Source organism: Andrena cerasifolii, chromosome 6 (assembly GCF_050908995.1).
Source record: "Andrena cerasifolii isolate SP2316 chromosome 6, iyAndCera1_principal, whole genome shotgun sequence".
Taxonomy (NCBI): Eukaryota; Metazoa; Arthropoda; class Insecta; order Hymenoptera; family Andrenidae; genus Andrena; species Andrena cerasifolii.
In genome coordinates, this window is record NC_135123.1 from 10,697,669 (window position 1) to 10,713,700 (window position 16,032).

Here is a 16,032-nt window from a genome sequence, read left to right on the forward strand (position 1 = left end):
GAACGAAATGAAGTTATTAAACGAAGTGTCAAAGATTCTGTAATAGAACGGGAAGAGTTGGAGAAGTATTCTGGTCGGCTCGACCGCATCTGCATTCTACTTCAACTTATCTTCGGGAAACCGAGGAAGCTGATAATTACTTATAATCTATGCAAAATCTATCGGGCTCATTCCCAAGCCTGGCCAACGATACTCGTGGAATTGTTCGATCCGAGTGTCAAGGAGCTTAATAGAATGTTTTACACAGTAATATATTCACTGTGGAATTCTATTGCGTCACACTTAACTATTTGCTCGCAAAATCGCCTCGTACTTTTTCACACAGGTATTTCAATTATGATCGTGTATCTTTCTCCGCTCTTGTACAACTTTTATTTGCCCGGTTGAAATCGCGAAAAGTCAATACATACTTCGGGCAAGTGTGCGTCGAGTGATTCCTCGTTTTAAAATAAATCAACAGCGTGGAATGGAGTTTTTTTCCCCGCCGAGTCTTTGTTTTTTTTTTTTAGAGGGAAATGTAGCTCTGAAAAATTGTTGAGCACGCAGCTGGCAAATGACATTTGAACTTTGAGGCGCCATTGTATAGTGCGCGTGTGTTTAGTGTATCGTGTTCAATTGCAATTGTATCGCAAATGAAGTGGTGTATTAAAAGAATGCCGAGCATAATTTTGATTCGTTCTTGAGCGAGGAATCTTTTCGATATTGGGTTCTGCTTTAACCACTTATCAGTGAGTCGCGGAAGTCTAAAAATCTCTGGACAGCATCCAAGTGTTTAATAAATGCTTAATAAATAATAGCAGAATTAATGTACTTACTTGGCTGTATGACGTATGCAAAGCCATCTTTGACCCACTGCACAATGCCGACCCTGTTTCCGACCTCGCAAGGTATCGTTACCTCTCCACCCTCGAGGACAGAGCTGTTCCGTGGCCTGACTCGGAAATATTGCCCTCCTTCACCTGTAAGAGAGTCGTAAATTACAATTAGAGCCAATATATCCAAAGAGCAATTACAATTACGAATTAATGGTACCGCATAGCGAAGATTTGCTCGAGGTGATCGAGGAACCTTAAAGGGGTAGGTTACCCTCAATAGCCCTAAAAAAGGCCTTTTTTCAAACGCAAATTGTAAAGTGATAAATAACAGTAGAGAGAACGATTTTTTCAAGTTTTCATGGTTATTCTATGAGCTTTAACACACAAAAAAAGTTCTCTCTACTGGTATTTATCACTTTACAATTTGCGTTTGAAAAAAGGCCTTTTTAGGGCTATCGAGGGTAACCTACCCCCTTAGGTATTCATCGAAATTGATGAGCAGAAAGCAGAGTTTAGAAACGCGAGAATAAAACGCAAAGGACCTCCAATGGGTATAAAATAAAATGTTCCAAACGCTAAGTGGAACTTAAATACTAACTCTTGAAATCTGAAATACTTGACGATGCATTCCGGGATGCATTACACGGTGCAACGAATACTGTAGCCATAAATTGACGTAATAGATGGGAGATGTGAATATTGGAAAATGGAACAATATCAGTGGAAGATTCGCATGGTTTATTTGACTCGCATCCGCACAAAGACCTTTTGCAGCGTGTCTTTTGTTAATTCACGGGGCGCTATAGGGGCTCGTAAAAATACGCCCGCGGAGAGATTTGAAACAAAACCGCCGGATATTCTATGCCGCGGCGGAAACTATTCGCGGACGCGGCGATACCACTTCCGTGAAAGGAACGGAAGCCAGAAAAGCCCCGGTAAACATGGCGACGTTGAATCCGGTGAAACGTTCGCGGCAGCGACGTCCCTCTTTCAATGTAAACGTCTGAAGGAGATCGAACTTAATAAAAAAGAGAGAAGAGGGAGAGGTGGAGTATCTAAATGGCAGAGTAGAACGTTACAAGCCCCGCATTCATGAGATCGAAATAGAGGCTGGCGAATGAATATCGAAAGACGTAAAGTGAAGTCGCTGTAAAAAAAAAAAGAAAGACGGAACACCTCCCTTGCCCGCCCTTCTTTTTAAAGAACCGCTCGAGAACAAAAGGACGGTAGAATGCATTTGTTTGTTCTCGAAGGAAGAAGGAAGCTCCGATATTATACGTACAGGGTGGTTCACGTAACTGGGGCAGATCTTATCTCGTATTCGATCATAACCCTGAAGAAAGCTGCTTTAGAAAAGTCTAACTTTCTATGCTGGCTAGCCTTTAGCAGCGCAATACAATTCTCCATCTACAACTTCCCCAGACATCTGCCCAAACAGAGATAGATCTCCACTTCAGTCTCCCTTACAGCAGTTCACAATCGCGCTACCATCGCAGCGCTCCGCAAGCCCCCTCCGCCAACCCCATTTCGCCTGAAATTCGCGATTCATCGTCAAACCAACATCAATCATCCCCAAATTAACACTTCCCAGCGATTAGCGCCGCTGCAAGAAAAATCCCCCGACACCTCCCTCATTCCCGCGTTCGCTCAGCCGCCGCCTACCTCTTCAACCCTCATTCACGGCTAAATCGTTTCCCGTCGAGTTCGCTCCAAGTGACGGGCACAACGGCGACAGGATGAAAGACAAAATCTGGCCGGAAGATCAGCGTAATCTGCTTGTTCGCCGGCGATAGGATCGATGCTCGCCGCTGCTTCGTTGCCTCGCCCCGTTCACGGGCTGAGCACAACCTGTGGCCACTGTGTACCTGCGGCGGGGGGTTACACGTTTGCCTTTGTGCGCCCGTTCGTCTGGTTCGTGGTCACCTGCTGCTCGAATTTGCACGATCCAGCCTAAATACGGCCCCAATGAAACATACAGGCACGGCTGCGTCTGTTAACGCTGCCAGCCTGCAAACAGCCGGACCCCATCAGCCCACCTCTCTCTCTCTCTCTCCCTGCTCGATGGTGCCGCGAACGTTCGAGCAGATGGGTTTTACGCGCCCGTGAACCCGGAGCGTCCTGGTCCATCGACGGAAGAACCGGACGATTATTTCCGATTCCTCCGGGCAGAGGTGACGTCGGCATCGTGTTTGCTTCCCCTCCTATCCGGCTGCTCGGGGACCCGTCTCGTTAAGAATGCCCTCTGAGCTCCAGGCGGATGGACACCGTCCTGTCATCGGGGACGTCGGACTTTGCTCGTTGGCGGTGAAATTTTAATTGTTTGCTTTCTTGCGCCGCTGCAGCGGCTCTCCCGGACTCTTTGCAGCGTCACTAATTGGCAGGAATACCACCGACCAGCTCGTCGCTGGATTGTTTGCCGGCCGGGGCGATCGTGTACACGCGCGCACTTGGCGCGGGTGATCGTATGGAGGGTGGCTGGGCGTAGGCGGATGGACGGGGCTGGCTCGGAGTTTTGCTTTGTCGCAGGTATTTAGTTGGTGTTTGCAGGTGCGCGCGATTGGTTGATTAGAAGGGGAAGCGCGAGAATAATCTGACACGAGGTACAACGAGCGACTGAACGCTTAGGTAGCAGTCGAGTACACCCCGCCATTAATATCGTAATCGGCGGGGGTTGTTGACTGGGCAAAGATTATGTCTGACTGGTGGATCAGATTCGGTTTGGCTAGGAGGAAGGGATCTCGCTACTACTCTTCGGTAGACTCAGGTGGTATACGTTCTCCGAGCAACGGAAAAGGTGTGGCAAGACGTAAACAGAATTGTAAATAGTAACGCTGGCACAGGGACGTCGACTCGTATCAGTTAGAAGGCTGTGGAAGTGCCTCTGTGACAAAGGACTGTGCTTCGAAACTCTTCAACTTTTGGCAGGTGAGCTTGCTGCGTCGTTTAAACTCATTGTACTTTTGAGAGATTTTTCAATTGGTCGAAATGGATTGTCAAGAGTATCAGAAGAACCTTGGAACGAAAGCTTAAAGAAATCATGTTGTACGCAGAAAAGCAGATTACGAAAAACACATTTCGTGCTTTGGGAAAGATTAAAAACGAAATGTTTACACGCTTCCATTGATGAATGTTTTGTGCACTCGTGCATCGAAATTCTTTTAATATACCATTTTGCAAATCAAAAAGTTTGAAAAACAACCATTTATTCGTCAAAATATTCGTGTCGGTATGTTCGGCATTTGCTATCTTTACATGCATTTCCAATAGTAAATATCACGTCTGGGTCGATGGAACGGTGAAATGAAATTTCCATTTGTTAGGAAAAAGAGGCAAAAGTTGCAAGGGGGGCGGGATGGCGGCGGAAAAATATCACTTGGAGTCTTCAGTTTCGTTGGAATACATTGGAGTGCTCTTCCCATCAGCCGGCAAATCTTTTATGAACGTAAAAGCTCATCGGTGTAATCGAACTGCCGCTGGCTAATAGCGTTAGGGCTTGAATTAACAACCGCGTTCAAATAGAACCAGGTACACTCGGATCACGGTTCGATTCGAATATGCCCTAGCACTGTCCTCTGCGTTACAACGAGACTGATATACGAGCATTATATAACGTTTTGATCTTTACTATATTTCAGCATCCGCACAGCAACCCATAGAACTCGCTCGAAACCTCAGGGTAACCAAAAACATTTCATAGATACTGTTACACCTTTTCCGATAGAGTGGAACACCCACTATGACCCAATACTTCAACTAGCCCATATTTATAGCCCTATCCTATATTTGCACCACTTCCTCTATTCAAACTAGACACAGAAAAAGCACTACCTCAAACGCCAGTAACCTCGTTTAAATAAACCACAGCAATAAACTCCTGAAACTCCATGACACACCTTTGCTCAAACAGTAACGAACGCTCCTACGTTCTCCAAAACAATTCCCCCGATTACTCGCTCAATCTCGAGGCCGTGCAACCATTAAAAATTCCCTCCGCAACAGTGTAGTTCGTCTGTTCATACACCGCTTTCGCGACAAAGGATCGATTAACTCGCGCGATTTCCAGCCACCGCCGCCATCGAGCCCGTTGAAAAAAAAGCTGTTCCGCGAGGATCATCCGCCACCGTCTCCCTTTCTTCCCTGTTCCATCGGGGACCAAAGGAAAAGGCGACGGACGCGCGCGGAAGAATCGCGATACGCGTCGATTGGCCTTTTTAGGATGTGTAATCGACGCTGGCACAGAGACCGACGAGGGAAAGGGACGAACGCGCGCCTGCAGCTCGTCGACGCGCAAATCCGCCCGATGAATTATACGATTATCGGCTTTGCGACTTTTTATTACGCTGCGACGCGTTGACGGCGCCAAGCTTTCGCGAATGACCCGGTCGGTTTTAATAATCGTACAGTTTAGTCGTACGTCGCGATGCTCGTCGACGAGCCAGCTAGAGGATTAAGCCGGTGTCCATTACTCTTCGACAGGTCTGACTGGTTTGTTTGAAGCAGAGTGATTTGATGCGGGACACTCCGGTACGTTGATCGATCGAGGGTGTAGGTGGATACACATTTTAAGTGTCCTTAGGGGTTCTTAGGTCTTCTCTTCGTTGGTGCGTTGTAGGAGAATAAAGTAGAAATCGCGTAAGTGTATGGCGATGCGAGGGACATGCTCGGTTAAAATGCAATAATTAAACTTGCAAAAGTGAATTACGATATCCGGAATTCCTTAGCGAGGCATATGCTCAGTTCGGAGTGTGGAAATTTTCTCAGCTCTGTGATTAGTGCGAGAGGAATTTCAATGACCATTCGAACGCGTCGGCTATCACCGAAACGAAGCATCACGGTCGATGCACTTTCGTGAAACAGCGTCCAATTAATGCTGCTTGCGTTTCCTCCTCGTTTCGCCGTCGCAAAAGGAGGAAGGAGGCGAAAGGGAGACGGAACTTGTCCCAATTTTCAGTCTTGTGCTCGCCGCGCGTACAAGGGGGAAATGAGGAAAAAGCAACGCGAGCAGCTCGGCGCACCGTTCGTCTCGTTTTAAGTGAGAATTTCGCCCGATGCATCTTCGAAATCGATCTTGAGCACGGTGTATCCTTCGAATGCCACGCCGCCGAGGACTCTTCAAGCTCCTTTCAATCCTTTATCCACTCGTGCCTTTCGAGGAATATGGAAGAGCAGCCGACTATTCACGTTTCGCAGGGACTTCGAGGAAGAACTTGTTCTTTTGTTTTATATCACGACGGAGGGACGCTTGGGGGAAAAGTCGACTGATTTAGGGTGGATCGAAGGAATGCTAATTATCGGCGCCGAAAGTGCAGCCCGGATGAATGTCGATCAGCGACTTTGAAAGGAATTCCACCGTCGATTTTAAGATAAATTCAACGCAAAGGAAACGCACGAGAGTGAGAAGCAATTACTAAATACACTGTTGCGTATTGTCCGAATGTCACCGATTAATTTCCCTCGGAATGTAAGGAAATCAGTCGGATTACGCGATCAACTGGAACCCTCTGATAAATGATTTCCATTACAATGGCCCTCGGTAATTAGTTTCTCGTTTAAATGATACAATATATAATAGAGCTGCACTAGTCGATGGCTAATGGTACCTATTAATATTGCAGTGTACGCCAAAGTCGGTCGAGACCCTTTAGTGAATTAACAGGAACACAGCATTGAGTATTTCATAAAGTTAGATACATGAAATATCTGAAGCAACACGCATGTACGGCCGTGGGAATTTAAAACGCGAATCGTGGCCGACGACCTTAGGCTCGAATTACCGTAGCCACTGCTTTCGCGAGTAAACCGACGGCCAAGAAATGAAGGGAAAAAAAGGGGCGGGAAATAACGCGAAGCTTACACGAGCACGTGTCCCCATTTAATTTTTTCCCCTCCGAATTACAGCCGCCTTGGCGTCCCACTAATTTTCAATTCCCCAGACAAAATCTCCTCTACGTGAGCTATGAATATCCCGAAACGAAGCGTATTCGCTATGCATCGTGCTTCGCCAAAGTACTTCTCTTCAATTTTGCGCCAGCTGGCGAACAACCCTGCTATGGGGTCGCCGATTATTCCCGAAGCAATGCAGCACATTCCTCTGTAAATATGTGTACCAGTATGTGCAACGCGTTTGAAAGAAATGATCGATGGGCTGACTAATAATTATTATTACAAGAAACGCCTTTTCGCCAGAAGTGGAAAACGTCAAATTCAAAGATCAGGGAACTCTGCGCCACGAAAGTGTGAAGCTTGTATCGAGATCGAAGGAGCACAGTTGGAAAATCTTATGTACACATCGAAGTAAGCAAATTGACAACGGAAATAACAAACAAGAGGGGGCGAGTCGCGGGCTTTATCGAAAGCGAAATATTTTTCGCTAAACTCGGCCAGCACTGTCCACCCCAGCGCTCCCCGGTACCGTTCTTTTTTAACACTCGGTGTTTTACACGCGGGAATTTTATTTGTGTACATCGTCGAAAAACTTATTTCGCTCCCGACGGTAACGCGGGCGCTCGCGGGGGTAGGGAAACGACGTTACGGCTGGAACACTCGAGTGCCTGTCTGTACGTGAATTCCATAAATTCCGAATCGATGGGACTTTACGTTTTACTGTTATTTCGTGGCACGCAGACGCCGCGTCTGCACGGCGAAGTGGCGTACGACGCTCGTAAAACGGCGCTTGTTTCGTTATGAAAAATTCGTTTGCCGAGACGCGTGCTTCCCGAAGTCGTCCCATGGTCTTGTGTAATTTTCCTTCCCGTGGAGAACGCCTCCTCCCCCGTAGTTTTATTTATTTTCGTCGGCCCCGAGGGAAGCGTCCCTTTTCTTTCGAATGTACCACTTAAATATTGTGTGTACAGCGCGGGGGTGTGCGCAACGGCAGCACCACTTTATGGATACTACTCCATGTAACTTTATTTTTCAAGATTCCAGCCCATCGTCTAAACACTTATGTAGATACGTGCAAAAAGATATCGTCCGATGTCTTTACGTCTATCTGCGCCCCCTTGAATCCTTAGATACCTGTACGTACATCGAATTATGCTCCACGAAACATTCGCCAACTTACATTCGTGCTTTTACGATCACTAGACACCCGGCATTTATTCTTTACGATTTTCACTCCGATAGGAAACGTCGCTTTGAAGCCTCCCCGCGGTCGTGTTACATAAACTTTGCAATATCTTTTATTCCCACGAATGATGCTTCCGTCTTCGTAAAAACTGCACCAGGTCTGAGTCAAGAAGACGCGAAAGAGAAGTATCGAAGCGCGCCCGAGTCAGCGTGACAACACACGCGACGTTTGCTTTATCGCGTATTAGTATACTTTAATTCTCCGTGCATACATTTATCGCATCTTTCATGCCGCACCTTCTGGGAATGCCCCTCGTTCCGTTTATTCTATTATCTACCCTTATTTCGCGCGGTCGCTGGAACAGCCCAGGCTAGTTCGTAAAAATGCGGTATCAGATATCCAATATGCCATGAAAACTGGATCCGGAATCCTGTGAGCCGATAGTGACTTCGAGGCATTGCCGCCCATTCTAATGGAACTCCCCGTCGAATAAACTGTCTTGGACCGAGTCTTTTGAGGGAGATTCTCGTATTGTTCTGAAAACTTCAATTCTCGATCAACGTACCCACTTGATCGACGTGTTTACGAAATTGTTTCTATTAAATGGATTAATCTCCTTAAGAGCTTTCCAAAGATCCCAAACCGATCACCAGGCAGTCGAATCATTGCGTTAACAACTTTACGAGAGCTCCCTAACCCCGTGGAATTCAACAAAGTGACCTCTGTGTCGGCTTAGAAAACACCACCCCTTATGACAATTGCGACGCACAGTGGGGCGGATCGACACTTAAGTAGGCATTCACTTCCTTTTTTACATATTTCATAATTTATTGATTATAATCTGAGATTACAGGTAATATATTGTGTAATAAACACAATAATCTTTTTTTTTCTCGTCGCTCTTTTTAACAATGGGACTCTTGATGTTGATTTCTATATATTTATATGGATCGGGGCTTATTAATAAATTATTTAGAACATCTTGATTTGTCATTTTTCGGCTGCTCTTTTTGTGTATAATTCGCAATAGTTGTTGAAATCTTTATTTCGGGCATTCTGGGCTTCCTCTGATAAATATTCTAAACAAAATTTTTGATTTCCATTTCTAGAAAATGATCAGGTTTTTACATTGGAATAGTTTCAGTTAGTCTTTTTCTTGTAATGAAAAATATAAGTACTTATATTCTATTGCCACATTAAGATTTTTTGTTACCATTTTCGTATTTTTCTAAATTAAAAGAATTGTTCGTATTTGTTCGTGAATTCAAGCATACCGCATAATTCTGGATAGATTAAATTTCACAAAATTCAATTTTTAATATCCGTCCGCATCCGACCCTTTGGAAAATCGATATTTTTTTTTGCACAAAAGCAGGTACAACTCAGGAAAAATATACTATTTTGCTACAATTTTTTATTTTCAATAATAATGATGCAGAATGAATTTCCGTAACTTCAAAATACTCTAATTGAGTAATGTATTTTACTTTTGTCAAGTTCTGTATTTTACTTAAGTTTCTTATCAGAGATTTAAACGATTTCTGTATTTATTGTACAATATATTACCCGTAATCTTAGATTATCTTAAGTATAAGATATACCTGGCTAATCCAGATGAAGGTGTCTATTTCCACAAAAATATAATTTTTTTTTATAAAATCAGTATGAAAATTCTGTAATTTAAAGCTAGTAATCACTAAATGATGAAATATGTAAAAAAAATGAAGTGAATGCCTACTTAAGTGTCGAACCACTATGCGACGATACGTTTACGGTATTTTAAGTCGAGTAATGATTAAGAAGCAACGAGGGCAGCGGAGTGCCACGGAATAGTAGATAAATACGTCAGGTTTTCCTCGCCGTCTCCTACCCATTCTAACCTCTCCCCGAGCAACCCTTTCGGCCACGACGAACGCGCAATTTCGAGCATTACGACGGCATCTAATACAATCCTCGCCCCGTTCCACGGCCGGCTTTTGTGCCTGCATTTATATTGCTCCTATTGTAGGGAGCGTGGAAGACGATTCGCGGACGGAGGGGGGTATTTGGGGAGAAAGAAGGCCAGGGGGCAGAGGAAAAGGAGAAGAAGCCTGGCCGCCGCCGTCTCCCTCCCCGCGGCCATCCTCGTCTCGCGTCAATACCACCCCCGTCGACGATCCCATTCAGTTCGGTCTGCTCGCTGGATAGCATATCGAGTGAGAACGCTCGTTTATACGGCGCACAAAGGGACGAACGCGTCCCCCCATTAGCATGAGCGCGCCCCCGCTGCCCCCGCGCTTATTTGCGCCGAGCCGAGGACGCTGCGCCCCTCTCTCGTTCATTTACATTAAACTTCGATCGTTTATCTTCGTTTTTCCCTCTTCTTTAATTCCCCTTCTCTCCTTTCAGCCTTCGTTTTCGCTCTCGCGTCGGGCGACAAAGCCCTCTCGTGCCTCCGCCGACACCTCCGAGCGAATTAACGCGGCCGAATGGTGACGAGACGGGTTACACACGCCGCGGCTGAAGAACTTTCACAGTGGAGGGTTCAAGGAGCCGGGGGATGAAGTGACGCGAGATTTATGTGAGTTTATTAATGTCTAAAGCATTTTCGAGGCTCGCGGCAATTATAATTGGAGACGCAAGGCGCGGTTTTAGGGGCATACTGGCCAGCTTTAGGGATGCTTTATCGTCTCCGAGGGTATTTTTCAGCTGCCAGAGATATTTAATGATGAAGGCTCGTGCAACGTAGCTACTGCAAATTAACACTACCGACACCGAGAGTCACGCGCACAGAGTAGGGGAAACCGGGGCTAGTTGTTACAATTTTCAGTTTTTCAAATTAAATTTTACGAAACGAGGCTTATTATGAGTAATATAAATATATTTTCTTGGACAAAAGTAAATTTATTAATGGTAAGAATCTATGACAATAAATATACAATAAAAAGTCTATTTTAAAAATAATAAAAAACTACTGAAATCAGTTGCACTAATTATCGTCGTCCGTTTCATACGGGGACTCGTATCTATTATTTGTGGTGGTTTTATTTCTCATCTGCCTTTTCTTTACTGTATGTTTTTTTTTATTTTATACGTCATCAGTTTCCTTTTTAATTTTTTTTAATAAAATCTTTCTGGTTTTGATTTTTACTTTTTGTTTTTTCTTTTAACAGTTGTTCCTGTTGTATAAATTATTTACTAAATACAATGTAACAACATGCCGCTTTTCCTCTGTAACAACATTCCCCTTTTCGCATGTAACAACTTGCCCCAGTTGACACCATTGTTTATAAAAAGCTATAAGTTCATACCAGTTTGGTGTATTCTTATGCTCTTGGTACGAATCTGTAGCTAAAGGAACACTGATTCAAACGCGGTAATATTAATTTACACACATTTATCTGTCTGTTCGGTAGAAAAGATTGAAGTAGAAAGAGAAAAAGTTACTATTAGTACCGAAAACACAAAAAAAAAACTGTGATAAACTGACAACGCGTGAACCGATTACAAACAAACAACATACACAACTGTGTATGGTTGAAACACATCAGCCACTTCATCGTCGAAGTGATAGCGCAAGCGAAAAAAATTTAAACTGCTTTGTAACAACCTGCCCGTGTAACATCTAGCCCCGGTCTCCCCTACACCTTACGTCTTCATTTCAATTCCTCTTTCATCCCCCAAGCGCCCAACGGTCGCGTCTAACGAGGCGTTAAAGGGGGAAACAGAAGCGCGCGGAATCAGAAATTTTAATAGCTACGAAGCCAGTGCGCGCCGAACGTTTGGAAAAACTCGCTAATAGGACGCGCGTGCTCGGATAAATAATAGCCAGATGTTGCATCGAGCACGTGCAGCCGTCGCGATTTTTCTCATTCCTGGCTGTATAGCATTTGCATTTATCCCGGGCGTGTTTGTTCTCGCGATCGGTGGCCGTTAACGGCCGATAATTATTCATCTGTTACGCGGGGATACGTGGCCAACACCGAAGCGCCACAATCTCCGGAGACGGTCTCGCGGTTGTTCGCCGCTGGACGGCCGCGATCGATGGATTAATTCGCGCGAAGAAAAAGAAAGCCCCGCCGGGCGTCGAAAAGCGAGGGACAGGTTGAGAACAGCGGAACGATAAATTAAAAATTCGCGTGCGCCGCGGCGGAATCCCGGGGCGAGAATTGATTCATCGGGAACCCGTTTAATTAAGATACAATCCATTACCGCGGGAAATTCTGGCTTTTATTTCACCGCGGGGCCGAATGAATTAAACGACGCGTAGAAATTCAAGGATATACAGGCCGCGGAACCGAGGGATTGTTTTCGATTATTTCCAGATATTTCGATTATCACAAGTTAGGATTTGTTTGGACGGAACGGTGAATCGTTGCGCTCGAATTGTTATGGATTGTTTCGGAATTACGTGTTAATACCGGGGATAAAAATTGAACAGTGGATCGTCGGCTATCAGGCCCCCCTCCTCTCCATCGTTCCGCAGCTTGGAAAATCCGTTCAACGCGCGCAATCAGCGATTAAGGCGGGCGTTACATCTGAAATTCGAATCGGCGGGCGTACACGCGAAATCGCGCGGTGCCGCGTACCTCGTAAAAACCGGCCCTCCCGTATGTTTATGTATACGGAACGGTTAATTCATTTGCATATGTAACAGCGCCGGTTACAACGGAACGCACCCCCTTGAATTACCATGGCCTTGCGCGTGCAACGCCATATGTTCGACGCGGGGAGAAAAGTTAAATGTTCCCGCCTTTTAATAAAAGCATGCCGAAGGATTTAATTATTCCTTCCTCCAACTATGCTGGCAACGAAACGGAGAAACGTTTCTACGAACGAATTTGCAAGCTCCTACGCTCTTTCAGATCCTAAGGAGAAGACTGGCAGTATATAGTCAGATTCCCTTAATTTCGGGAAGTTTTAGGAGCAGTATGACTGGCATCGGCATGTTCTGGAAAGTGCTGAGTGTAAATATTGTTCGAGTGCCCCTGAATGTTTGCTCGTGTAAAGGAGAAGCGACTCGAACCAGCGTTTGTCGAAGCCTTGAGTCATTGTAAGTGTTAACGTGGTATAAGGTTCCCTCTATCAACTCGTCGCCTTCTTTCGTTCAATAATTACGCGAGACGCGAGATAAAACGCGTCCCGTCGCTTCCGCTCGCTTCGCTAATCTCCCGCCTCGAACACGAACGGTCAATAAACGGTGTATTAATTGCGGTCGTTAATCGTGGAAGGAGCAGGGGTGCGGGAGGCAGCTCCTCGGCTGACGATAATACGGTGGATTTTATTACGCGATAAAATTGATCAAAGAGGGGCAAAAGAACGAGCAGACAGGACGTTGTCCCACTTTCTTCCTTCGTTTATCTTTCTGGCTCCGTAGCTGGTGCTTCTTATCGATCGAAACGGGGGCTAGTGATTTCGCGGAGGCTCGCAGTAGAGAGAGTCAGCGCGCAGTCAGACGTGTCTCGAACGGCGAGAACAATGCTGCCCTCCTTAGTTAAACCGTGCTATCTAGCATTTTTTCATTTTTTGAGATATGTTGAAATATTTGCAGTGCCACGCGTTTTTTATCTTTTAAGTAAAGTTAGAAAACTCTACGTGCTTCGTAAATATTTACAAACAGTCTAATGTGTTTAACCTAACTTCTTTCCAAATGGTTAAAATATCCTATCTAAAACAATTAGTTAATTGGAACGTTAATGACACATTACCTATCGGTACACCTATTACAAAAATTTATATTAGGCTGTTACGAAATAATGACAACATGTTTTAATTTGAATGAAGGAAAATAAGGACGGTACAGAGTAAATGATAAAACTTCAGTTTTCTGGGGGGAATGGAACTGGTAACGTATCGAATTCTCATTCCTACAAGAATACTCCCGTCCAATCAGATCCCTCGGTACGTCGACAGACACGCTGAATTAACGAGAGATTGATTTCCTAATTTCCGCCATGCAAAATTCAGTTATCGCTATTCAATAGTGCCCCGAACAGAGGCAGTGATATAATTCAGATTCGTATAATTCGGATTCCTTATCCGCGCTCGCAATCATCTTCATCGAATGTCTAGTCTCCGCGGCCACCACAGAAGTCCATCGTCGAAGAATGGACAAAGAGCTATGATAACTGAGGATCCCGATTTTTTCCTCCGACGTTCAAACAATACCCAATAACGGTTAACGAGAAGCCCGGCTATCATGAGTCACTGCAGACAGGAGACACCTCAGCAGTTCGCCGCGCCGTCTGAGGCTTCTAGACAAAGAGGAACGGAGCGAGGTAAAAAGAGGAATATGGAGATCCGCGCCATTTCTTTCGCGACTGCCAGAACAATCGAACAACGTTCACACGAGCGGGCGTTACACGCTGGCGTGACTGCTTGTGAGAAGAATCGCAATTAAAGGCGTTGAAACGCGGTTAGCCGCCGACCTGTCGACCAGAATCTTCAAACCGCGATGGCGAAAAAGGAAACCAGCGACTGCGAAACGACCAGCCTCGCATCCGGTCGGCGGTCAATGGGGAAGGGCCCGGTGCGTGACGCTGTCTGCCGTCGTGCAGGGGCTAGCCACCAGCAATTTGTTTGCGTAGTCGTTCCTAATTAGCGACTGCATGGTCTATCGCGATTCTTGTTATCGTTAATTCGCTAGATCCTGCGATTAGCCACGGCACAGCTTCTGTATTGGGCGTGGAAGTTGAACTCGCCCTGCTGCGTCGAGCAAAGTGTCGTAGGAGAAGGAACAATTGCTCTGCTACGCTTTAGGATATCAATTCTTTTGTGTCTGTGACGTTAAGCTAGTGCTGGTTATCAGTGTCGTTTATTTTCAGACGAAGGTATCCAGCAGTATGCCCCTGTTTCTGAAATCAGAAAACCTTGCGACGAGAGCAAGAGACAAGCTCGATTGGCGTCGCACAGTGTGGTTCACTCGATTATACTGTTCATGAATAGAATCGTATTTTAAATTCGAGGGACAAGTGATAGTATTTTGCTGGGCGAAGAAATTCGCCGAATTTTTAAAATTTTAATTAAAGTTGCTGAAAATTCTACTCTCAATACGTACATATTAAAAATCCCCGAGGCTTTTGATCGACAAGCGTTAAGAAAGCTCCACTTTCCTTAATTTCGACGCAGGCAGCTCGCAGCCCGGCTTCAAGCCACGACGGAATAATTCGTCGCCAAGAACCGAGCGGGAATATTTAACCGGTACGTCTAAATTTTTCATGGAATATCGTCCGAAGCTGACAACAGTTGCTGTCTATTCAAAATGAGCGGAACACTTTAAGCGAAGCGGGCGCAGCTTTCAAACCTGCTGAATGGGCCGCGACTCTTGCGGGCGAAAAAAGAAACCGACCAATTTCTAAAGGGGCGCAGAGAATGAAACATCTGTAAGGGGGAATCATTAAAAACGTCGATGCTGAAAGGAGGCGTGGGCGAAGTAGCAATTTAGCCGAGGCTACTAAGAAAGAGAAAGCTTGGGGAAGCATTAAGAATTAATTTCGCGAGCGACTATCGTTTCATTCAATTTGCGAGAAGCTATTTCAGAATAGTTCGGAACGCAGGGCAATTTTCTGTTCCTAGATTTAATCAAGATTTTTCAATTCAGAGCAGTTAGTTTATCGCGGTCCATTCCTAACAAGCAACCAAAAGCCAGAAAGCACAATAAATTGTTACCCCTGTCTCCATCAATCCCAAGATAGCAGTCTTATAAAAATAGCAATTTTATAGGTATATCGACCCTCTGTCATCACTTCTACGTCCCCACATCTTTCAACCCCCTTGCGCCGCAACTCACCCACAACTCTGTCAACCATCCATCCTCTTCATCTATTATTTCCCAAGAATCCATCTTCCTCAGCCTAACCCACCCCTGCCAAACGAATACACCCAAAATTCTCATTCAGAGCGATCCCTTAACCCTCTCGCGGAGCAGACACCCCGGCAGTGAAACTTATCGCGTAGGTATATCGAGACCAATCATCCAGCAACGTAGACTACCCCGTCCCACCTTGGGGATGAATCCTCCCAGGGACAAGTGCGCCAGCCTAGCGATCTCGAGCAAACCTCGTCGTCCATCGTACCGGGGAAACTTTCGCCATCGCGGGGCGCTTAAATACGCGGTTATGCGTCGCGAAAGACAAAGGGGGACGCGGTCTGGGGGATGGCGTGGCAGAG

General features: G+C 45.5%; 1 protein-coding gene and 1 long non-coding RNA gene across 6 annotated transcripts in view; one reads left to right on the forward strand and one right to left on the reverse strand.

Moving 5' to 3' along the window:
* Positions 1-16,032, reverse strand: part of Sns (sticks and stones) — a 333,145-nt gene that overhangs the window by 65,373 nt on the left and 251,740 nt on the right. For all 5 annotated transcript variants that reach the window (XM_076815426.1, XM_076815427.1, XM_076815424.1 and 2 more), the window contains exon 2: positions 816-959. In XM_076815426.1, the coding sequence (XP_076671541.1) occupies positions 816-959 (144 nt within the window). The remainder of the gene's footprint in view (positions 1-815; positions 960-16,032) is intronic.
* Positions 1-16,032, forward strand: part of LOC143370384 (uncharacterized) — a 183,575-nt gene that overhangs the window by 64,179 nt on the left and 103,364 nt on the right. The window contains exon 3 of the long non-coding RNA XR_013085608.1: positions 10,273-10,444. This is a non-coding gene — a long non-coding RNA (uncharacterized LOC143370384). The remainder of the gene's footprint in view (positions 1-10,272; positions 10,445-16,032) is intronic.